Raw genomic sequence first — 25,541 nt, 5'->3', positions numbered from 1 at the left:
GGACATTTCAGCCTCACCTTGTTCTCCCGTATTCTCGGCTATACATGCTGTTAAGTTTTCAACATTTTCAGCCTGTTTATGCCCCAAATTTGGTTACAATGTGAGAGGATGAGCAACTTGTACTGGGGCTCTTGATGGCGATTGTACTTGATCACAACCTTCCTTTTCAACTTGATATGCCTACATCAAATCTCAAAATATGTATATAATTAAAAATTCCATCTATATATATGCTGATGAATGTTAGTAGAAAATAGAACTAAAAAACTAAGATGAAATAGATGTTATGAAAAAGAGAAATGTATTATTTATTTCATACAGAATTGATTGTGTTGGCTGGTACATCAAGTTGTTGGATACTATCATAGGAAGAAGGCTGTTCTCTTGAGATCTTAGGCTTTGAACATCTTAGTTTAGTTTCTATAAGCCTTTTAGAAAATCTAAAGTCACGGCGATCAGAAATCACATTGGAAATCGGAGTTAATTTCTTTCTCACATTGGATGCTATTTATCTCCTCTATTTTGTAACTGTCATTGATATTTCTTATCTGTGAAGGAACTCTTTTAAGGTAGGGAGCCTAATTTTTGCCTTCTGATGCAAGTTTGATTGATATTCTAACTTTATGTTGTCATGGTGGTTTCATGATTCGTGATTAAAAATATGTAACATAATATAACAAAGTTCATTTATAAGAACAAAATTGTAGCAGAAAAGGATGAAATTGAATTCATATAGTATGGAAATAAATAACTTTTGAAGCACACATACAATACAACTGTTATTAAATTTATTATAATAGAACTGAAATGGTAGCAGAGAAACTTTCATACATTCTAATACAAAGTGATTATTTCTGAAAATTGCTAAAGAACTAACTGCAACATTAAGCTATCACATAGCTATCAGATTCGTTCTTCTTCAACAATACTAACATGAGAAGCATACAAATGATGGATCCACCGTGAGTTAATTGACTAGCATCTCCACCTTAGAGTTCTATACCTCTTCCCTTCATGCTGTTCATACACAAAATCTAGCTGGGGGATCAACCTGTAATGCATTTCATCTGCATGCTTGGAATACCACAACCTCCATCTCATCAAGCAAATAAGGGGGAGGATGAAAATTCCAAACCCAAAAATAAATCCCAACTCCACACTTAAGAAACTCCAGTCAATTGAACTGTCATTATGAGAATGAGATAACTCGGATGCTGGTGTCGGCAGCCCTTGCACTCCATCATCGTTGCAATCGTTGGTCAGTGGAGGTCCACATAACCCTTCATTTCCTTTGAAGGAATCTACATCAAATTATTGAATTTGAGTGCCCAAAGGAATTTGCCAAGAGATTCATATACTCTGGAGGAATCTCTCCATTCAAGGAGTTATTTGACAAATCCATAGACTCAAGATTCTTCAAAGTCCCCACAGATGATGGTATATGTCCCATTATGGGACAAGTTACCGAATTCTGGCCCAAACACATCTTCATCACGCATCATTGCTTTCCAACTGTTTAAGAGTGATGCTGATATCATGCCACTAAAGTTATTGGAGCCTAGATCAACAATATGAAGCATCTTCCAATCACCAGTGCTATTTGGGCATCCAATAAACCCGTGGAATTTATTTGACCTTAAAACCATGATTCTCAAGGTTGGAATTTTACTCAAGAAACATGGAATTCTTCCAGTTAGTGCATTATTTCCGATGTTATCGACTTGTAGTTCCCGACAATTTACTATGGATTTTGGTATAGTGCCGTCTAAATGATTGTCATTTAGATCGAAAATCCTCAGTGCACATGAATTTAGAAACATAGTTTTAGGAATATGACCTTGGAGTTTATTTCCACGAAAATTCAACATCCGAAGACGGTTACTTAGTGCTGCAAAACACTTGGGAATTGTCCCAAAGAAATTATTATGGGAAAGATCTAGCAGGCTTAGACTCGATGCATTGCAGAAAGATTCATGGATTTTTCCCTGAAAACTGTTGTTTGAAAGAAACAAAATAAGTATGTAAGGGAGATGGTTTCCAATGTCTGGTGGAATGAAAGGAATAGGCCCTTGTAGTTTGTTTGAACTAAGATCAAGCTCAAAAAGGTTAGAACTGAAGTTAAAAAAATTTCCTTCAAAATCTGTCAACGAATTCTGGGAAAGATTCAAGTTAATGAGATTATCAAGTTTCCAAATCGAATTAGGTATTAGTCCATCTATCATGTTGTCAGATAGGTAAAGAGTCCAACCGTAGAATTTTCAAGTTTGGAAGTGGTGACAAGTCATGATCATCTCTAAAGTTCACATTAACCGACAAATTGTTATGTGATAGCCTTAGTATAATTAAATTACTTAGCCTTTGAATGACGTCCAAACTGTATTGTGCCATTAAACTTGTTGGATGAAAGTTCAATGCCACAAAGTGTTCTAAGGTTAAAGACAGACAAAGGAATTGGACCTTGCAGATTATTATTTGTCAAATCGATCATCTCCAACACAGAAGAAAATGACTTTTAGGATGTAGTGATATGTAAATAACGTATCTTTTTCTCCTTTTTATAGATTGCATGCAACAGATAGCTTAACTATTGATTTGAACATTCAACCCAGTCTCACACGCAATAGAGCCTGTTTGAGACCGCACATTGTGCAATCTTAAAACCAAGTCTACGTTTGAATTATTTTCTTGATTGTTAAATGGTTCTGATAATAACCCATCTCTTAAGAATTTTTTTTTGTGTAGCTAGCTTCAAAAGTTGATCACCGAGCCAACATTTGAACCTCTCTCTTAAGAATTTATATATCGTACATTGTTGTCAAAATCCCGACTTAAATCCTAAAATTCAGGATTTTGCGACTTTCTTCATCTTCAACGACTCAAATCCATAGTAGAATTCCAAAATAGGCAAAACCCATCGATTTTGATTGAGATTTTACGATTTCTTATAAACTAAGTCATTTATGATTATATACCATTTTTAACATATATTTAGTATTTTTCTTTTGGTCAAATCCATCGACTTTGATTGCGATTTTACGATTTCATATATCGATTCTACAAAAGTAGTTGAGTAAAACCCTTCGATTTTGTTTGCAATTTTACGATTGTCTATTTTGCTCTTCTCTTTCGACCTGAAATAAAATCTCGATGTTGCTTTGTTAGTTTGTAAGATGTTAGTTTCACATGTTTGCAAGACTTGTTAATTTGACAATATAATTTGAAGTTTTCTTTTATTTTGCTATAAATATTGTGTGGTGCATATAAAAAAAACAGTCTAAAACTTTTGTTATTAAAAAACTATTTAATTTAGACGAAAATATTTATTTGTAAAAAAAAAAAACAGACCTATAGAAATGGGGTCAAAATCCTCTTCATTTATAAATTTTTCCATTTGTTGCAATTTGGAGAGAGATAGACACAAAAAATAAGTGGTGGGTCCCACCATCATTAATTATTTTTTACTTTTAATGTGTCTTTATCTCTCTAAATGGAACAAATGAAGAAATTTATAAATGGAGAGGATATTGACCCTAGAAACGGGCAGTCTAGTCCTATAGGAACATCACAAAATTTTTTGGAACAATAAACAGGCGCGATATTTTTTTTTAAAAGAAATTCCACTTTGCTAGGAGAGGGAATAAAATTGGCAACATCACCTTAAAAATTGGAGTGCTCCAACCACCACGCCATGCCTCCAGTTGTGTTGTGTTATTATTTTGATTCTTATTTATTATATTAAATTCAATTGCAAAATTTCACTATAATTCATATTTCATTTATATAAAAACATTGAAATTCACAATTATTTTTAATGATATATTTCATAATTGTGCTACTGTCTTAATTCGTATTTTTATTGTTTAAATGATATTTTTCATAATTTTAGCTTAACGACATATTGCAATTTATACTTAAAAATTATATACAATTATTTTTAACACCAAAAAAATACACTTACTTGTAAATATTGTTGTGATTAATAGCATATTTCTTTTTACGAAAATCAGTTTTGTGGTTAAAATTAATTTTTGTATTTGATTGATAATTGTATCACAATCAATAGATTATATTTGAAAAATAAATTTGTGAAACTATGTTAATTTTTTCACTTTTTATAGTTGTGATAAAAATTTTAGAGAACAGAATTATTCAGTGTAATACGAGATTTTTAATATAAAGATCGAGTGATACAATCGAGTCAACCGATTTAATCCGATTTTTTCTTGCAGTTCGATCAATGATCCAGTGGTTCGACCATTGATTCAGTGAACCAATACCTCTACCGAGTCGATTACCGATTCGAGTTTTAAAACTATTCTTCCGACGGCTGAGGCAACCCTAAAACCCTTGCAGCTAACGTAAAAAATCATTATTTTAATTTCATAATGCTGGACATAAGAATTTAACGACATCCACACATACCATGGAGGAGTAACTTGCTGGACATTAATTTTCACATCTCAATATCAAAAGATCACCCTTGTCAAGGTTAAAGGATAATTTTTTTTTTTTTTTAAGGAAGGTTATAGGATAAGTTAAATTCCATTTAGTTTGTCCCCGTGAACTTAACTCAGTTGGTAAGGATCATGCATAATGTATGCAAGGTCTGGTGTTCAAACTCTGGACACTACAAAAAAAAAAAATCCATTTAGTTTGGAAATCTAGTTTTTCTTATGAACTTTTTTTTTTATGTATATTTTGGAAATCTAGAATTAATCATAAAAGGAAAGAATTTGGAAATCTAGTGTTTCTTATGAACTTGTTTTTGATGAATATTTTTGGAAATCTAGAATTATCCTAAAAGAAAGAAATCACAATATGGGCTTTCATACTTGATTTTAGGTCTTTTCCATTGCGTGGAAATTAGGGTAACACACACCATTAAAGTCTTCAAATGTGACCGTTTCCATCGCGTGGAAATTAGGGTAACACCTTCAAAGTCTTCAATTGTAACCGTTTCCATCGTGTGAAAATTGCTTCGGTGGTCATTGGAAAGCATTGCTAGGAACGAAATTGATTCTCCAAAATTGTGAATTGATGACGATCATTATCATATATTTTAATTATTATTTTTTAAGGAAATTATTGTTATTATTGTTATTTTGATGATTTTATAAGTTAAAGTATTTATCAAAACGGGAAGCACACCCTTTTGAACATTTTTCTTGTCATTGAAATTTATGTATAAGGTCATGAATCTATGGTCTCTATTTGAACTTGTCTATGATTTATTGAGCAAAGGTTTTGAAATTGAGATTTGGTTGCATATACTACTAGCATAAGTTTTGAGATGTTGACAAAAATGGTTTTTGAGAAATATGTTTTTGTTTTGAAAATTATTTTGATACTATTATACTTCAGATTTAGGGTTTGGATTGACCTATGATTTATGATTTATAAAGTAATGGATTTTAGAATTGAAAATTGATTTCATGCATCTTGGCACTTGTTTTCGTACGTTGTAAAGCACGGTTTGAAATATAAGTTTTTGTTGAAAGGATTTGATATTAATATGTACCAAATTTGGATTTGGATTTGAATTTGGATTTACTTATATTGTGGCTTTTCAATTGAGTTTTGGGGAAAGTATTTTGACATAAGGTTCCTTATATAATTGTGAAATATGGTTTTAGACATATGTTTTAAGTATGGTGTTTTGAAAATTACGGTTATAATGACGACGACATACGTGCACCTACTATGTGATTTTGGTTAGGTAGCTAGAGTTACTCCGTTAGATAGAGTCGCCCCTATGGAAAGTCTGCTCAGGAGGAGAGGGCTATCAATGAGATGTAAACTCCCAAACCAAAAAATGTTGTACATTTTGTTTTGAGTCGAGAGAAAAGAGTGATCCGTTAGATGGAGCCGCCCCTATGGAAAGGCCACCATTAGGAGGAGAGGACTATCAACAAGATGGAGATAGTTCTCGATTCACCCATTTATTTATTTTTACAAAAGTTGGATTTCTATACTTTATTTAAAGTTGATTATTTTGGTATTATGAAATTGAATACAATTTTATATTTTCTTTGAAGTGATTATTTTGATTCCATTTCATTAAATTCGATTTTTTTTTTTTTATATTCTATTTGGATTTGATTATTTTCATTCCTTCTCATTATACTCTATTTCTATATTTGCTTTAAAGTGGTAGATTTGGTTTCACTTTTGATGGATTTTTGATATAGTCTTGTTTGGTTTAATAAATTTATAAAGTTTTATGAGTTTTCATGGCACACTTTAGTGTGAGCTTGTTATATATTTAAAATTTGATTTGAGAAAACTAAATAATCGTGTCCTTGTGTGTTTCTCTTCTAGTGGGTAGTGGTTGTTGTCTTTCACTAAGTCCTTATGACTTACTCTTTTACTTTCTATTTTGTTTCCTTCAGATTTCCAAGTAGCTATGAAGAAAGCTGCTAGCTAGCATATTCAAAGTTTTCGCAGTGTCACTTTTGGTAGGCCTCCTTGGTTGGCTCCTTTTTATATTTTAATGTCAATTGATGTATCTGCAGCTACTTGAAGCCTATGATGTTTTATTCTGAGTTGTACAAATATGAACAAAAAGTTATTTGAGATACGGGCTGATGAAACAAATTTTCTTAAAACAAGATTCAAATCTTGGAAATGTTAAAAATACAGTAGAAGCTCTGTCGAAATTTCAGTGAATATTTTTTTTTATGAAAGTCAAATTTGAAAATTGTTTAAATTATAGTTTGTCAAGTGTCGTCAATAGGCTTGCCGGACTAGGATGTTCTAGTTCGTGCGCCGGTCACGATTTTAGATTTTGGGTCGTGACAAGAGAAAAGAGTCATACATAATGTATGTAAATGATTTGTCGAACTACCTTTATTTTTAATGCAATACAATTTATCTTTTTTTATTTTATTTTAAGTTTATGCAATTTTAACTTTCTGCCTTTACTTTGCATTCACTGCTTTTAAAAACCTTTTTCTGTCGAAAGATGTCATACAATCTCGTCTTGTTAGTAAAGCAACCTATGAACTTGAACACAAACTCTTTTCTCTTTTTTCTTGAAAAACAATGCACTCAATGTACTAGGATTTCTAGTTTGATATCCTGCTTGTAATAATCAAAATCAGCCCTTATTGTTTACCAAAAACACCGCTAAACACCATATGATATAAACATTTTAAAACTATTTAATTATTATTTGTTATAAAACAAGGCTCTACCTGACTAATGGACACAAATATAGTGAATTCTTATTTTGAAACTAAATACTGCTGGCAAAGACGAGCAAATTAAATACAAACACACATAATAGAGGAGTGCAAATTGTTGGAGCTATAGTATTGAACCCAAGAGTTATGCAATCAGTATCTCCACCTTAAAGTTCTGTACCTCTTCCCTTCATGCTGTTCATACACAAAATCAAGTCGGGATATGAACTTGTAAAGAATTTCATCTACATGTTTGGAATACCACAACCTCCATTTTCCCCATAAAATAATAGGAAGAATGAAAACTCCAAAGCCGAAAATAAATCCCAACTCCACACTTAAGAAATTCCAATCAATTGAACTCTCGGTATGAGAATGAGATGATTCGGATGCTTGTGGTGGCAGCCCCTGGATTCCATCATCGCTGCAATTGCTGGTCAGTGGAGGTCCACATAATCCTTCATTCCCTTCAAAAGAATCTGCATCAAAGGTTTGGACTTGAGTACCTAATGGAATTCGCCCCACTAGGTGATTGAACGAGAGATTTAGATATCCCATATAAGATAAACTAGAAAGCTCTTGAGGAATCTCTCCATTGAAGAAATTGTTTGAAAAGTCTATAGACTCAAGATTCTTCAAATTTCCCACAGATGACGATATATGACCCATAAAAGCATTATGTGATAAGTTCAGAGCATTCAATACTTCCAATTCCATTAGCTCATCAGGTATTGGCCCCTCCAAATAGTTGTTTGATATATCCACATAAGTGAATGCCATTTCAATTTTGACAAACTTCATTTGTCTACCTTTGTTGACAACAATAATTGAGTCTTGATAATGATCAAGATCCAATGAGTTAATATCAGCAAAACCTTGATCAACGATAGAGAGAGAAATGTTCGCAACAAGTTTAAGCAATTTCAGTGCAAGATATTTGTTCAAATGTGGTAATATAGCCTGGAAACTCATAGGATGGAAGTTATCGACAATTTCAAAATACAAATGACCAAGTTCTGGCCCAAGCACACCTCCATCACGCATCATTGCCTTCCAACTTTTTAACAATGTACCTGATATTGTGCCGCTCAAATTATTGGAGGCTATATCTACAATATGAAGCATCTCCCAATCACCAGTGTTATTTGGGCACCCAATAGAACCATGGAGTTTATTAGACCTTAAGCTGAACTCAAGGAGAGAATTAATTCCATCCTCACTATAAAAACCAGCCTTAAGCTGAGGAATAATGCACAAAAGCATTCACCCATCATTTTTCAATAGATAATGTGGTGAAAGTTCAATGATAAGGACAAAATGCAGAGTGAAAGATGAAACTAAATGATAATATTTTGTTAAACTAACTTTTGAAGTACATATATAACTGGTATATATAAAACTGAAATAACAGCAGAGAAACTAGCATATACTCTAATACAGAGTCATTATTATGAAAATAGCTAGCAAACTAACTGCAGTGGTGAGTTATCACGTAACTTGCAGATTTCTTAGACTTAACAACAGTAATCTGAGAAGCAAAGTAGTCATATAAAAGAGGTTTTTGCTTTTTAATTTTCAACTTTTGGTTTGTGGTTACTTAGTCTTGTGTTTATTATAACTAACTTTTGAAGTACCAAGAGTGATAAGAAAATAACAACTAACATTTATCATTCAATTTGTTATTTTGTTGTACAGAAGCACAAGATCAACTTATGCGAAAACTAGCAAATTTTTGACAAACTTGGTTTAGATGAAGGAAAGTGCCTACTTTAAGAGGAATTCTAATTTCCCTGCAAATAAGGTATACATTTCCACTCATTTCCTCTTTTATGAAACTTAGGTATACAGTACGAGTCTCTTTGAATATATTCAGTTTAGTGATTTACTTGATGTCCATTATGTTTCCAATTTTGTCATGTTTTTTTGTTGCACAATTTGAATAAACTATGTCAAAACTACACAAATACACAGAATAACATTCTAATTCTACTAGATTATGTTGTCAAATTTTGAAATACAAACAAAAGATACAGTCAATCAACCAACCAAATAGCGTGCGGAGTATATGCGAATCTCAATATAGTAATACTAAATATACACAAAAACATGTGTGTGAATAATGACATAACTGATTTACAAGTACAACTCAACAAAATTTAAACTGAAGGATATACATTTCAATACCATTTTAATTATTTTCTTTATAACTATACTTTAATGGATACAATCTAGTGAATCCTTATTTTAACACTACTGCCTGTAAACAATCAGTACCTCCACCTCAGAGTTCTATACCTCTTCCCTTCATGCTGTTCATACACAAAATCTAGCTGGGGGATGAACCTGTAAAGCATTTCATCTGCATGTTTGGAATACCACAACCTCCATTTCATCAAGCAAATAAGGGGGAGGATGAAAATTCCAAAGCCAAAAATAAATCCCAACTCCAAACTTAAGAAATTCCAATCGATTGAACTGTCATTATGAGAATGAGATAATTCAGATGCTGGTGGCGGTTGCCCTTGCACTCCATCATCATTGCAATTGTTGGTCAATGGAGGTCCACATAACCTTTCGTTCCCTTTGAAGGAATCTGTATCAAATGATTGTATTTGAGTACCCAACGGAATTCGTCCCACAAGGTGATTGAACGAGAGGTTCATATATTCAAGGAAATATATACTTGAAAGCTCTTGAGGAATCTTTCCATTTAAGGAGTTGTTTGACAAGTCCAAAGATTCAAGATTCTTCAAATTCCCCACCGATGATGGTATATGGCTCGATAATGCATTATGTGACAAGTTTAGAGCATTCAATGCTTTCAATTGCGTTATCTCATAAGGTATTGGCCCCTCCAAATAGTTGTTTGACATATCTATATAAGTGAAGGCACTTTGAATTTTTACCAGGTTCATCTGTTGACCCTTGTTGACAATAATAATTGAATCCTGATAACGAACAAGATTTGCCAAAATCGAACCACCATCAAGATATGCCTGGTCAAGAATAGAGTGAGACATGTTTGCAACAAGTTTAGCCACTTTCAAAGCAAGAACTTTGTTCAAATTTTGTAGTACATCCTTGAAACGCATAGGATGAAAGATATCAACAATATCAAAAAACAAATGGCCGAATTCTGGCCCAAGCTCGTCCTCATCGCGCATCATTGCTTTCCAACTATTTAAGAGTGCAGGTGATAATGTTCCACCGAAGTTATTGGAGGCTAGATCAGCGATATGAAGCATCTTCCAATCACCAAAGCTATTAGAGCATTTAATAGACCCATGGAACTTATTTGACCTTAAAACCATTACTCTTAGGGAGGAAATTTTGCTCAAAAAACATGGAAATTTTCCGGTTAATGAATTCTTTCCAAGGTTAAGGACTTCTAGTTCTTTGCAATTGACCAATGATTTTGGTACACTACTGTCTAAAAGATTGTCATTTAGATTCAAAAGCCTTAGTGCACATGAGTTCTGAAACATAGTAGTAGGAATATGACCTCGGAGCTTGTTTCCACCAAAATTCAACATCTTGAGACTACTACTCAGTGCTGCGAAACACTTGGGAATCGTCCCAACAAAGTTATTGTGGGAAAGATCTAGCAAGTTTAGAGTAGATGCATTACAAAAAGATTCATGGATCTGTCCCTGAAAATTGTTGTTTGAAAGAAACAACAAACGTATGTAAGGGATGTGGTTTCCAATGTCTGGCGGAATGAAAGAGTTTAATCTATTGCTTGAGTAGTCCAAATATATTGCGTAACCGGGAATGAAAGAAATAGGCCCTTGGAGTTGGTTATAACTAAAATCACCTATTAAAAGGTTAGAACTGAAATTTGAAACACTTCTCTCCATACCTATCAAATAGTTATGGGAAAGATTCAAGGTAATGAGAGAATCAAGTTGCCAAATCCAATTGGGTATTAGTCCTTCAATCTTGTTCTCAGATATTTGAAGAGCTAATAACGTGGACTGGTTTCTCAAGAAACTAGGGATTTCTCTCAGCTTGCAAGAATCCAACATTAGAATTCTCATCTTAGGAAAGGGCAACAAGTCATGATCAAGTTTGATGTTGACATCAACATAAAGGTTGTTATGTGAGAGCCCTAGTATAGTTAAATTTCTTAACCTTCTAATGATATCCAAGTATATCGTGCCATTAAACTTGTTGTACGAAAGTTGAATGAAACGAAGTGTTTTAATGTTAAAGACAGACAAAGGAATAGGTCCTTGCAAATTATTACTGGTCAAATCAAGTATCTCCAATACTGATGAGTATGTACTATCGAATTCACCCAAAGTACCATTAAGTTGATTATAGGGAAGCTTCAATTCTCGCAAATATGGGAGCTTAAGCACAGATGAGGGAACATTTCCGTTGAAAGAATTGAACCCTAAATTGACGCTTACAAGATTAATGAGGCCCTCGAAATGATCAGATGGTAAATTCCCACTTAAATGATTGAGAAAAAGAGATATATATGTGAGGTTTTTGGACATATTGAAAGAAGGGAGTGGACCTGTTAGATTATTCGAAGATAGATCGAGATAAAGAAGTTGGGTGAGTTTTGACATTGATCTAGGAAGTGTTCCATTGAATTGACAGTAAGATAGATCAATAGTAGACAAATGCTTCAGATTGGAAAAAGAATTTGGAAGCGATCCTGAGAAATTTGTATGGCTTAGATTCAAGTATTGAAGAGCTGCAAGCGGTGGAAAGTCTGGTAAAGAACCATGGAGATATTGATTATCTGATATGTCAAGAAACTTTAATGTTTGTAATTGAAAGATATGTTTTGGGGAAAAACCATTCAAGCCACAACTACTTAGTTGTAGGATGGTTAAATTGGAGAAATTTGCAAAGGAATCTGGCAGTATGCTTGACAAATTATTGTGGTTCAATTTTAGAAAATAGAGTGATTGAAGCTTGGATAGTGAAGAATCAAAAGGTCCAGAGAGATTGCATGATGACATGCTCAAAACACGAAGACCCTTCAGTGAAGATAAAGCACGAACCCATTTTTCTCCGCTGGCAGATATTGCTACACCATCTAGATACAATTCTGTGATATCTGTGAGGTTTTTCAAAAGAGTCTCTATATTTGGATTCTCAAGTTTTATGTTCTGATGTGAAGTAATTAAAGAAGACAAATCAAGAGTAACCAACCTTGTAAGGTGAGAAATTTCTTTCGGGACTTGACCCTCAAAGCCAGCATCAGAAAAGTTGAGATACCTCAAATTTTTCAGCTTATGCAAGTCTTTAGGAATCACAGAATGAAAGTCATTAAATGCCAAATTCAGACTCTGCAGATATTGCAGGCTGAAAATAGCACTTGAATCATTAAGTCCTCCGGAAATAGACTCTTGACTAAGATCAAGGGCTGTAACATGTCCATCTTTGCATGTTACCCCATGCCATTTGCAACAATCATATTCACTTTGATTCCAATGCACTAGTTTTGAAGATTTTTCGGGGTTGAATATAAGGTTGTTTTTCAATTGGAGCAACAACGAACGTTGATGGCCAAGACAGTAGCCTTTCACAACAAAATTGTGAGAGCTGGAATTTATTAAGCAGAATGGTATAAAGAAAAGCCAAAAGATTATGTGTGCTTTCATAGTGAATTATGAAGTTATGGTATGTTAATAACGTAGCTTTTTTCTCCTATTATATAGACTGCATGCTGCAACAAGCTTAACTATTGAATATTAGATCATCCAACCCAATTCTGTACGCAGTTTAATCTTCTTGATTGTTAATTGGTTCTTGAAAAAAAGTCTTATTGACTGTCCTACATGTCCTTATCAATGTGTTAGTCATGAGTAAATGTTACGAAACTAAGTTTTCAAGTTTATGGAGCCACTCATTCAAAATAAATGTTTATGGAACTACCGTTTTATTGCCATGTTTAGAGGTTTTTATGTTTTGATGGTAGTTATTCATTTTATTCATATTTTTTGCTATTTCTTAATGTTTAGGTGAAAACACAATATTCTAGGTCTTTCCCACACCGTGGAAATTAAGGTAAGAACTTTAAAGTCTTCAAATGTGACCACTCAAAAGCAACCTTTGACTTAGTTCCTGTACCACTCAAATTAAGATAAAATTTTTAAAAGATTGACCTTAAAGTTTTCAAATTAAGGTAAGATCTTTAATGTCTTCAAATGTTTTCCACCACTTAAACTGTCAATTGACTTTAGTTGTCTATTCAACAAAAATAATTCTTTTTCTTGGTTACATTCAACAAAAATAATGCCAGTTTAAAAGATTGAATGACTTTAGTTTTAAACGTGTGAAGTACACTTGAAAAAATATAAATTTTTTTTATTCTTTCATCTCATATTATTTATCTTTTCATATAATTCTCACTATTTAAATATTATTAATTTTCTTGTCAAGGAAAAATTATTAACTTCAATCATCCAAACAGGCTTTCCGTTTTTATCAATTACAAATAATAGAAGTTGTAAAATTTTATCTGATCTTTCAAAAACATGAGTTATTTTATTGATAAGAAAAGATAAAATGGAAATAAAAAAGTTTTAAGCTGAGGGTAAAATTTAATAAATGTTATAAAATAAACTAAAAGCATAAAGATCGAAGAAGATCATGATGAAAGCTTTGTATATTATTCTATTCACAAGTGTGTCTTTTTCAATAAAATATGAGTCCTATTTATAGGACACAAAATGAGTAAGTGGCGATCAAAATAATTAAGGTCCGCTAACTATTCACTCGCTAATGGAGATTATAGGAAGGTGGAAGACTAAGGATGGACATCCACTAAGTCAATTATTCATAACAATAAAAAAATATTACACAAAAACTTTGTATCTTTTTATGAAACTGAAGTTTTATCCCATTTTTTTTGTTCCTAATTTTGTTAGTTCTTACTTAATTGGGTTTTTTATAATAACTAATTGCGGAAGCCAAAGATGAATATATGAAAGAAAAAAAAACACTAGTTGAATTTAAATGAATTAGGTTTAGAAGGAATCAATTGCTTAGTTTGAGAGGAATTCCATGTTCCTTGTAATGTTCTCCCAATCATCAAAAAATTTGTTGAACTCTATAAGTTGGTCCATGACGGCATTTGACTCCACCTTCTTAAATGAGTAGAGTTGTTGTTTTAAGAATTTCAATTGATCACATCGATGTCGCAGTAGGTTCCATCCTGACATCTCTCAAAACTTTATCCCCGAGGCACAAGACAATATCCCTCATTTTCCTTGTCCACCATCTCAGTCTTCTCCACTTATGACATGGTGACCGACAACGCACCCTCATCCTTCAAAGATTTCTCACACTTTTGTTGTATCAAAACGGCTTGCATCTTTAATTTCCATAATCCAAATTCATTGTCTCCGATAAATTTCTCGATATCCCACTTTGAACCCATGATACTCACCTTACCAATTCACGCCTTTGCCCCACGGCGGGGGCCAATTGTTGTGAATTCGGACTCAAATCTCACACCAATAAACTTAGGTGTGTGAAGTAAAGGAAAGTAGTAACCAATATAAAATAACATCACGTAACAACAACAATAACAAACCTAGATCTCATACAGGAATCAAGTGAAAAACACAAGACTACAAACAAAAGATAACGAGAGAAGAGAAACAAACACACCAATAAATGTTTACCCAATTCAGTCCAACAATGACCTACTCTGGGGAGAGAGATCTCTCCGCTTCATTATCAACGAGTTCTTTACAAAGAGATACAAACGAGCTACAAGGAATTAGCTTCGACAAGTTCACAAAGAACAAACCTAATTTCTACCCATTTTTTAATCTCTTTCCGTACGTGAACAAGACACTCAAAGATTTTCAATCATCCAAGGTGTTTACAAATGTTTCCAACCCAAAAGAACACCAAAGACACTCAATCATGAAGTTACCTCATTTAATTTTCCAAGTTTCTCTCTCTCTTGAAGCTTTACCTTCAAAAATAACAATGAATGCTTATATATAGTGTCCAAAACCTGTCAAAATCGTGTCACGATTGCCCAGAGTCGTGCCATGATAAAGCTTGTACATAGTACAATACTCCTACCTTATCCCAAAATGGTTTCATGATTTTTACCACCGCACCACGATGTTTTACCGGTAGTTACATCTACATTATGTCTCAAAATCGTATCACGATTCCAAAATCGTGTCATGATTGTCACCATGCACAAAAACTCATTCTTGAGTCAAATTCCAAAGTCGTGTTAACGTTAATATATACAAAAAGTATAATGCATTCTCCTCTAAATGAAAAAAAGAAAAAAAAAACTATTATGCATTCTTGTGCAGTCGAAAAAAGTTGTTACCACCATTAATATAAAAACGGAAAGGCTAACAAGTGTCTTTAGGACACTCTTTAAGAAGTCTGAAGAGGAACTTTCATTTTAAAAATTGTGAATTTAACATTTTTTAATTTTAAAAAGTAACTTTTTTTTGCATAAACCTTATCAATTATTTTGTTTTTTAAATCCTTCAAAATACCCTTAACATGATCCATATAAAAGAAGTTGTGACCATCTTTTTAAATGGAGGATTGACTCTTTCAGCTAGACTCTACTATCGTTGGATAAGAATACATGTAGTTTTATTATCTTTTTGTGATACCTATAAAAGAAAGTTTCCCAACGCACGAGGATCATACCAGGTTGGGTTGATTTAATCAACAGTCCAATTTTTGTAGTCTATATAAAGGGAGAAATATATACTTTATTCACAAAAAGCCTCTTCTTTACATTTTCTTTATACCATAATTCACTATGAGAGTACACATAATCCTTTGGATTTTCTTTATACCATTCAGAATAATCAATTCCAGTTCTAATAATTTTTTGGTCCATGAACGTTCCTTGTTGCTCCATTTGAAAAACAACCTCACTTTCAACCTTACAAACTCCTCAAAGCTATTTCATTGGAACCAAGGTGATGATGATTGTTGTCAATGGCATGGGGTAACATGCAAAGATGGACATGTTACAGCCCTTGATCTTAGTCATGAGTCTATTTCCGGAGGACTTGACAATTCAAGTGCTCTTTTCAGCTTGCAATATCTGCAGAGTCTGAATTTGGCTTTTAATGATTTTCGTTCTGTGATTCCTCAAGACTTTGATAAGCTACAAAATTTGATGTATCTGAACTTGTCCAATGCTGGATTTAAGGGACAGATCCCTAAGGAAATTTCTCACCTCAAAAGGTTGGTCTCTCTTGATTTGTCGTCTTCATTTACTTCACATCACGTCCTAAAACTTGAGCAGCCAAATATAGCAATGTTTATTCGAAACCTCACAGATATCACAAAGTTGTATTTAGATGGTGTAGCAATATCTGCCAGCGGAGAAGAATGGGGCCGTTCTTTGTCTTCATTGGGGGGACTCCGTGTTCTGAGCATGTCATCATGCAATCTCTCTGGACCTATTGATTCCTCACTAGTTAGGCTTCAGTCACTCTCTGTTCTAAAATTGAACAACAACAAATTGTCAAGCATAGTGCCAGACTCCTTTGCGAAATTCTCCAATTTAACAACCTTACAAATCAGTAGTTGTGGCTTGAATGGTTTATTCCCAAAAGATATCTTCCAAATCCACACATTAAAGGTCCTTGACATATCAGACAATCAAAATCTTAATGGTTCTTTGCCAGATTTCTCACCACTTGCATCTCTGAAGTACTTAAATCTTGCCGATACAAATTTCTCAGGACCACTTCCAAATACTATCTCCAATCTGAAGCACCTGTCGACTATTGACCTATCTCACTGCCAATTCAATGGAACACTTCCTAGTTCAATGTCTGAACTCACCCAACTTGTTTATCTAGACTTGTCATTTAATAACTTCACAGGCTTACTCCCTTCTTTGAGCATGTCCAAAAACCTCAGACATCTATCCCTCCTTCGCAATCATTTAAGTGGAAATTTAAAATCCAACCATTTTGAGGGCCTCATAAATCTTGTTAGCATCAATTTAGGGTTCAATTCTTTCAATGGGAATGTTCCATCATCGTTTCTTAAGCTCCCATGTTTAAGAGAACTGAAGATTCCCCATAATAAGCTTAGTGGTATCTTGGGTGAGTTTCGCAATGCTTCTTCACCTTTGTTGGAGATGTTAGATTTGTCAGATAATTATTTACAAGGCCCTATTCCATTATCTATCTTTAACCTTCGAACACTTCGTTTCATTCAACTTTCTTCCAACAAGTTTAATGGTACAATAAAGTTGGATGTCATTCAAAGGTTAACTAATTTAACTATATTAGGGCTATCATATAACAATCTTTTGATTGATGTCAACTTCAAACATGATCATAACATGTCATGCTTTCCAAAGTTGAGAGTTCTAGATTTGCAATCTTGTAAGCTGTTACAAATTCCTAGTTTCTTGAAAAACCAATCCACAATATTATCTATTCTCCTGTCTGACAACAACATTGAAGGACCAATACCTAAGTGGATTTGGCAACTTGAATCTCTCGTTAGCTTGAATCTTTCTCATAATTTTTTGACAGGTTCGGTAGAAAGTATTTCGAACTTCAGTTCTAACCTTGACTCTGTTGATCTTAGTGTTAACAACCTCCAAGGGCCAATTTCTTTAGTTCCAAAGTACGCAACTTATTTGGACTATTCAAGCAACAAATTCAGCTCTATCATTCCGCCAGACATTGGGAACCACCTCCCTTACATAATTTTTTTGTTTCTTTCAAACAACAAATTTCAAGGACAAATCCATGATTCTTTTTGTAATGCATCTCGTTTAAGGCTGCTAGATCTTTCCCATAATAAATTTGTTGGAACAATTCCCAAGTGTTTTGAAACACTGAGTAGCAGTCTAAGAATGTTGAATTTCGGTGGAAACAAGCTTCGAGGTCATATTCCTAGTAGTATGTTTCCAAATTTATGTGCACTAAGGTTTTTGGATCTAAATGACAATCATTTAGGAGGTCCTATACCAAAATCATTGGTCAATTGTAAGGAACTACAGGTCTTAAACCTTGGAAAGAATGCAATAACAGGCAAATTTCCATGTTTTTTGAGTAAAATTCCAACATTGAGAATCATGGTTTTAAGGTCAAATAAGCTGCATGGCTCTATCGGATGCCCAAATAGCACTGGTGATTGGAAGATGCTTCATATCTCTGATCTAGCCTGCAATAAATTCACCGGCACAATATCATCTGCACTCTTAAATAGTTGGAAAGCAATGATGCGTGACGAAGACGTGCTTGGTCCAGAATTCGGCAATTTGTTTTTTGAAGTTGTTGACTATCATCCAATGGGTTTGAAGGACGCAATAGGAATTATGATCAAATATTATGCTATGAAAGTGGTTCAACTTACTTTAAATATGTCCCGTTCTGATCTTGATCAGGTATTCTCTGATAGTAGTACAAATGATGTGAATCATTGTCGTTATCAGGATTCAGTTATTATTGTTAACAAAGGTCATCAGATGAAGCTTGTCAAAGTCCAAAAGGCCTTCACTTATGTGGATATGTCAAACAATTACTTGGAGGGACCAATACCTAATGAGCTAATGCAATTCAAGGCATTGAATGCTCTGAACTTGTCACATAATGCATTCAGGGGCCATATACCAGCATCAGTGGAGAATTTAAAGAATCTTGAGTGTATGGACTTGTCAAACAACTCCTTGAATGGAGAGATCCCTCAAGAGCTTTCAAGTCTATCTTTCCTAGCATATATGAACCTCTCGTTCAATCACCTAGTGGGTCGAATTCCTTTGGGTACTCAAATTCAAACATTTGATGTAGATTCCTTCAAAGGAAATGAAGGGTTATGTGGACCTCTACTGAGCACCAATTGCGACGATGATAGAGTTCATGGGCTTCCACCGCCAGAATCCGAATTATCTCATTTTCATAATGACAGTTCAATTGATTGGAACTTCTTAAGTGTGGAGTTGGGATTTATTTTTGGCTTTGGAATTTTCCTCCTCCCCCTTATTTGCTTGATGAGATGGAGGTTGTGGTATTCCAAACATGCAGATGAAATGCTTTACAGGTTCATCCCCCAGCTAGATTTTGTGTATGAACAACATCAAGGGATGAGGTATAGATCTCTAAGGTGGAGATACTAGTCACTTAACTCACGGTGGATCCATCACTTGTATTCCTCCCTTGTTCACTAGGCCTCTTTCTCTTCTCATGTTAGTATCGTTGAAGAAGAACGAATATGATAGCTATAAGATAGCTTACTATTGCAGTTAGTTCGTTAGCAATTTTCAGAAATAATCAATCTGTATTGTAGTGCATGCTAGTTTCTCTGCTACCATTTCAGTTCTATTATTATAACAGTTGTATGTGTGCTTCAAAAGTTATTTATTTCCATAATATCTATGAATTCAATTTCATCCTTCTCTGCTACCATTTATTTCTTATGAATGAACTTTGGTCATGTTATGTTACATATTTTTAATCACGGATCATGAAACCATGACAACATTAAGTTAGAATATCAATCAAACTTGCATCAGAAGGCAAAAAATAGTTTTCCTACCTTAAAAGAGTACCTTGATATGGTCATGGAATTGTATCTTGTTAGATATGTATCTACTGCAAGCTTAATTTTCCCTGCTTAAATGTATCTTAAACCATAAGAATCTCCACTAAAATATCTCTATAATGACCTCAGACTCTACTAAAACGATTAAAATATATAGCTAAAATAACGTCAAATATCCTTTCATAATTACCTCTAGTTGACTCCACTTGAATTGGTCCACGCACGTTAAAGTACACCACCTCAAGAGTACTCTTTGTTTTTCTTCCCTGCACCTTTGTTGAAGTAATTTTTTTGTTTCTTGGAGTGCATACATTCTTCACACGACTCCATTGGCATTTTCATTTCAGGTAAGCCTGAAACCATGCTACACATTTGCGTTGTATATATAGTGCCAAATACATTCATCTCTACTAGAAGATATGGCCAAACACTTATGCCCCATTAAATCAAGTTCAATCTTGCAGATCCTGTTCATTAACATATGAGCCTTTAAGATTAACTTCCATTTTACTTAAAAATAAATGCAATTATTTTCGTTGGTGTATTTTGACAAATTTTGAGCATATGAGGAGCCAAATTGAGAAATCTTTATATTTTAATTAAGGCTTAATTGCACTTTTGGACCCTTATCTTTCCAAAAGTTGCGGTTATGGACCCCTAACTAATTTGAATACAAAACAGCCCCCTATGTTTTGATTCTTTGGCAGTTTTGGACCCCCAATGCAAAAAATAAATAAAAAAATTGACACGTGGCACCTCACTTAGGGTGTCACGTCAGCGTTGACCGAGTCAACAATGGACTGGGGGTCCAAAACTGCCAAAGAATCAAAACATAGGGGGCTGTTTTGTATTTAAATTAGTTAAGGGTCTATAACCGCAACTTTTGAAAAGATAGGGGTCCAAAAGTGCAATTAAGCCTTTAATTAATGACATTCTTCAAGTTAAAATAAAATGTAGTTTTTGTGAAGAAAAAAAAATGTAGTGAGAATGTTAAGAGTTCAATTGAAATGCACTTGCAATATAAAATAATTTTATAAAAAACCATAAATATATAATGTCATGCAACTACCTTCAAGATGCTCATTGGATGGATGGATGCCAGTGGAAAAATTATTTTACATTCTCAATACATCTTCTACGAAAATAAATATCCTTAAAAATATTATTTGGGTATGTAATTTGTAAGAGCAGTTTAATTTGAGCAAACATTTCTTATTTCGTATTTTGCTTTTGTTTCTTTGAATCAGCAGATTGAGCTTTGTTTATGCTATGTTTTTAATGATCTCACAATTACAGTTGATTTAATCATTTTCCAAAGTAATCTTATGCTTCACCAAGGCTGCTTTGCTAATAATATTACTTTTATGTTCACTGTTAGAGCTATTTCTAATATTATATTTCTCTTATATTATATATATACATAAATATATCTGAAATCAGATTGTAGAATTGTAGGAATATATTTGTTCTCTTCAAAGGCATGGTAGGAGATGCGTTTGTGATATTTTACAATATTAAAAGATTGTCTTGGACACGATATGTGGAGAATTCACTTGATGACTTCGGTATTTGGTATTTTTAATATATTTAAAGAGTGTATAAAAGGTTAAAATAAATTATTTAAATAAAAGAGAATAATTGGTTAAAAGAGATATAGGATTAAAGTACCAAAGTTAGCCATTAAATAGGAATAATAATGGAATATTTATTAAACAATTTTTGTGTTTTTATAAGTTGTTAAGACGCATGAGTATCTTAATTTTTAGAGAATTGTCGTAGGTTTGTACTCGTATCCATATTTTACTGGGTATGATACCCATATCTATACAAGATAGTGTGTATTCATAGATTAAAAAAAATCTAGAACTTATTATGTCAAGAAATGTGACAATTTCCATGATAAAAAAGGATAAATATATCGTTGAAGTAAACTAATTAAATAAAGGCGATGAACATTTTATTTTAATACTCAATTATTACAAGAAACATATCAATGAGATATATTGTATCAAGCTCCCTTTTTTTTCTTTTCAAAATTGATAGTTTAACCTCTTGACACTTTATTTTAACATGAAAGCGAAAATCAAAACATAAATACTAAATGCAACGGTGTATATAAACTCGGAATTTTTAAATTATTATTTTCTTAACAAGGGCAGATCGGCTCAAAAGCAAGTGGCTGAGTGGCGAAGAGAATGAAGGGAACGCCCTTAAATACAAATCGTCTTTTTGGCCTAAGAATAGCACCAGTAATACCATGATGCAGATTTGAGGGCTTCGGACCATGTGGTGCACTGACCAAAACAACGTTGCACTGTTTAGCCGTAAAAAGGGTAATAATCTTTGGACCTACAAGAGAAAAGTGACCGTCTTTATCAGTCTCATCCAACTTGTACTTGGTACTATTGCATTGGAGCTTCACAACGGCACCTTCAATTTCAAAACAAAAGATGTATAAGTTTGACATACGAATGAAAAAAGACCAACAAATAATGTATATACTAATTAAAAAAATAATGTATATAATTTTAAAAAAATAAATACTACGTAAAATATAAAAGACAAAAACATAAAACTACATATGCATAAATTAACATTGTTTAAGTATAAAGACTAGAAACAAACCAAGAAGCGGTGTAGCCCCCTTGAGGGTGTCAAGACCACTACTCTTGCAAGATTTGACATAAACAACACCTTGAACAACCATGACGCTTCCCCGGATGGGAGTGGAACGCAATGGCGATGGTGAGTGAGCGGGAGGGTGGTGATAGTTTGGGGATTTTGCAGGTACAATGGTAGATTGGTGGTGAGAGGAGGGAGCAAGAGATTGGTTGCGAGGGGACGGAGTAGGCGATTGGTGGTGAGGAGAGGGAGAAGGTGATGGTGAGTGATTGTGGTGGTGAGGGGAAGGAGAGGGTATTGGCGAGTGATGGTGGTGGTGAGGAGAACGAGCAGGAGATTGGTGGTGAGGGGAGGGAGCGGGAGATTGGTGGGGAAGAGAGGGAGCAGGTGATAGTGAGTGATGGTGGGGGGAGGGAGCATGTGGTTGGTGGTGGGGGGAAGGAGTAGGATATTGGTGGTGATGGGAGGGAGCAGGTGATGGTGAGTGATAGTGGTGGTGAGGTGAGGAAGCATGTAATTGGTGATAAGGGGAGGGAGAAGGTGATGGTGAGTGAAGGTGGTGGTTAGGGGAAGGCGTGGGAGATTGGTGGTGAAGGGAATGAGCATGTGTTGGTTTGTGAAGAGTTTCAGACTCTTTAGAAAATGCATTGAAAGGGTTAATAAAATCGGAAATGTCACCCAATGCATCAAAAATGTCTTCGGCAAATGTTGTGAAAGAGGTTAGTTGGAGTAAGAGTAGCAAAAATGCTAGAGTTTTGGCCATATTTCTATGTAAGAGAAAACGACCTTGAAAGAGAATGAGAGGAAGTGATGTTGGTGATGTGAGAGTGAGTCTGAGGGTTTGTTTATTTATAGGAGCTAATGCCTAAAATCATTCCTAAATTTATTCATTTGGTAGTAAACTAATTTTCGTAAAATAAATGTTTTTTTTATTTCTATTTTTTAGTTAATGCCCACATTCATTGAGTTGTAATTGTTTTTAAGGGAGAAATAAAATTGTTTCTTCATTTTTGTGTTTAAGTGCGAGATATAAGTAGCAATTTGGCAAAGGGGATACAGAAATGTGGGAAAGATAATACGAACCCATGAAGTTACCACCGACTGTATTCATCCAAAAAAAATGGGACGCTTGAAAGAAGCAGCGCATCCCGTTTTAATCAAAATATTAGTAATATTATTATTAATGTTGATTAATGACATTCCAAAAAGAAAAGAGCATTTAACATAATACTCTTACAAAATAACTTGCCATCTATCTGGGTCGCACAATGCTCGATGGATTAATCTCCGTAGTTGCATACGGAGATCCTGATTTACACTAAAAAAAAGCATTGCTAGATAGTGCAACTTGCACTTTAACGAAATTTGATGAACATTATTATTCATTGGTAGTGCCGTAATACATAAATAGAACGAGGGTAAAATTGAAAATCTCAAACAACCGTTAATGGTTACTTTCTTCATCATTTTTCAGTTGACGAGGGCTTAATATTACTACTACTTCGTATCATGTTCTTCTTTTTTTTAGGGAATACTTCTTTCATGTTCTCTTATTGATTTCTAACAATCATCTCTTGTTAATTTTTTTCGGCCAATTTCTTTTGGATTGGACGGAGACAGACACGTTTGTATTTTAAAGCAAATGTTCTTATTATCTTAATTAAAAGTTATTTTTTAATTTATTTGATAGGGTGAGCGAATTAGTTTTTATATTTTTTTTATGCGCATTTATAGTTGATGATTTCTTTTTTTGATCAATAAAAGTGATATCATTTGAATTCGTTTCCGATAGCTTCCATTCGTATAAAGAAACTTAGAGTATCAATGGTCGAATATATGGTTGATTTATTTACATTTTTTTTTCGTTTATGATTATAGCAAGTGTAGATTCTTTGTCCATTATTTCTTTTCCTTTTTTTGTATTTGGGACTCAATGGTAAAGAAGAATAAATAATAGTTAATTAACCTAAAAACATTTGTCAGAGCTAAAAAAAAATTACATTAAAACATCATACTACTATTGTAAATAGTTATGACATTTTCTTAACTCAAAATTGATTATGGAAACCGTGTCTAGAATAAAGGAGGCTAAATTAACTGATATATGTCTCTAACACGGATAAGAAAAGATAAAATCAAACTACCTAAGACATTAGACACATCTGGGAGATTTCCAATATATATATATATATATTTTTCTGTGGTACACTCACAAAGTAAGGTGTACCGGTACTCCTGCTTCATAATTTTATAAATTAACGATCATCTAATAAATAGCTATTTGTAAATATTTATATTTTATAGAACATCATTTCATAAGAAATTATTATAATTATAAAGGCTTAAATATGTGTTTAGTCCCTGCACTTTCGCCTAATTTTGGCATTGGTCCCTGCACTTTTTTTTGTTTGGCATTGGTCCCTGCACTTTCTAAAACTTTTGGCTTTAGTCATTCCGTTAACTTTCCGTTAAAAAAAAAAACCAAAACTAACGGTGTGCCACGTGGCACACTATAAACAAAATTTTATAATTGAAATAAATTTAAAATAATTAATTTTAATTAGTATTTTTAAGTAATACCAAAGTACAGGGACTAATATAAAAATAAAAAATAAAAAAGGTTCAAGAACTAATACCAAAGTGCAGGGACTAATATCAAAAAATGCTGAAAGTGTAGGGTGTAACACCCCGTTTTTTCCAACATAAAAATTTCAAACATATAATCAGAGTAATCATGAAATAACGGGATATCACATTCTGAAAAATCTTAAATCATAGATAAATAATAATTTATCCTTTAACAACAAAACAGCAGCGGAATTAAATTCAAATCATCATAAAGTCTTGGCACGCAGGCCTCATTAAAACTCAGTCAAACATCTTAATCATAAATATCATAATCAATACGTAAAAGAATGAAGCATGCATATCATCAACCCCATCCTGTTACGTATCAGAGCAACCTAGGACTCAGTGAGGCAAGGCCACTCACGACAGCACAACTGCACACTAAGCTCGATCACCTGCAAGTTACTCATACGAAGAACAACATTTCCAAGCAGAAGGGGTGAGATTTCACAAAACAATAATATTAATCAATATAATTCAACAAATCATAATTAACAACATATACATCTTAAACATCATAGCATCATTGATAATATAATATCAAGCAATCACTTCATTCAATCATCATCAACAACATAA

The 25,541-nt window shown here is 33.6% G+C and overlaps 4 protein-coding genes across 4 annotated transcripts; 1 reads left to right on the top strand and 3 right to left on the bottom strand.

Moving 5' to 3' along the window:
- Nucleotides 1-7,334: 7,334 nt before the first annotated feature.
- Nucleotides 7,335-8,444, bottom strand: LOC120579860 (receptor-like protein 33). Its single transcript, XM_039832572.1, has one exon. The coding sequence runs from the start codon at nucleotides 8,442-8,444 to the stop codon at nucleotides 7,335-7,337; it is 1,110 nt and encodes a 369-aa protein (XP_039688506.1).
- Nucleotides 8,445-9,448: 1,004 nt separating this feature from the next.
- LOC25494401 (receptor-like protein 7) lies at nucleotides 9,449-12,802 on the bottom strand. The gene has a single exon (XM_024780367.1). It carries the CDS (start codon nucleotides 12,800-12,802, stop codon nucleotides 9,449-9,451), a length of 3,354 nt encoding a protein of 1,117 aa, XP_024636135.1.
- A 3,152-nt stretch (nucleotides 12,803-15,954) lies between these two features.
- On the top strand, nucleotides 15,955-19,287 carry LOC25494400 (receptor-like protein 6). The gene has a single exon (XM_013599714.2). It carries the CDS (start codon nucleotides 15,955-15,957, stop codon nucleotides 19,285-19,287), a length of 3,333 nt encoding a protein of 1,110 aa, XP_013455168.2.
- Nucleotides 19,288-21,769: 2,482 nt separating this feature from the next.
- On the bottom strand, nucleotides 21,770-23,097 carry LOC11411570 (non-classical arabinogalactan protein 30). Its single transcript, XM_003604693.4, has 2 exons — nucleotides 22,338-23,097; nucleotides 21,770-22,142 (listed from the first exon to the last, which is right to left on the bottom strand). Exons 1-2 carry the CDS (start codon nucleotides 23,095-23,097, stop codon nucleotides 21,859-21,861), a joined length of 1,044 nt encoding a protein of 347 aa, XP_003604741.1. The 3' UTR covers nucleotides 21,770-21,858.
- Between the last annotated feature and the right edge of the window lie 2,444 nt (nucleotides 23,098-25,541).

The sequence above is a fragment of the Medicago truncatula genome, chromosome 4 (assembly GCF_003473485.1).
Source record: "Medicago truncatula cultivar Jemalong A17 chromosome 4, MtrunA17r5.0-ANR, whole genome shotgun sequence".
Taxonomy (NCBI): Eukaryota; Viridiplantae; Streptophyta; class Magnoliopsida; order Fabales; family Fabaceae; genus Medicago; species Medicago truncatula.
The sequence above is the reverse complement of the archived record's forward strand: the minus strand, read 5'-3'. Positions and strand labels throughout refer to the sequence as shown.

What these genes read in the sequence shown, in the direction of transcription:
- LOC120579860 (XM_039832572.1), bottom strand. Translation starts at nt 8,444, where the DNA reads ATGCTTTTGTGCATTATTCCTCAGCTTAAGGCTGGTTTTTATAGTGAG.
- LOC25494401 (XM_024780367.1), bottom strand. Translation starts at nt 12,802, where the DNA reads ATGAAAGCACACATAATCTTTTGGCTTTTCTTTATACCATTCTGCTTA.
- LOC25494400 (XM_013599714.2), top strand. Translation starts at nt 15,955, where the DNA reads ATGAGAGTACACATAATCCTTTGGATTTTCTTTATACCATTCAGAATA.
- LOC11411570 (XM_003604693.4), bottom strand. Translation starts at nt 23,097, where the DNA reads ATGGCCAAAACTCTAGCATTTTTGCTACTCTTACTCCAACTAACCTCT. An exon ending in GGGGGCTACACCGCTTCTTG is followed by an intron (nt 22,143 to 22,337) that starts GTTTGTTTCTAG and finishes TTGAAATTGAAG; the next exon opens with GTGCCGTTGTGAAGCTCCAA.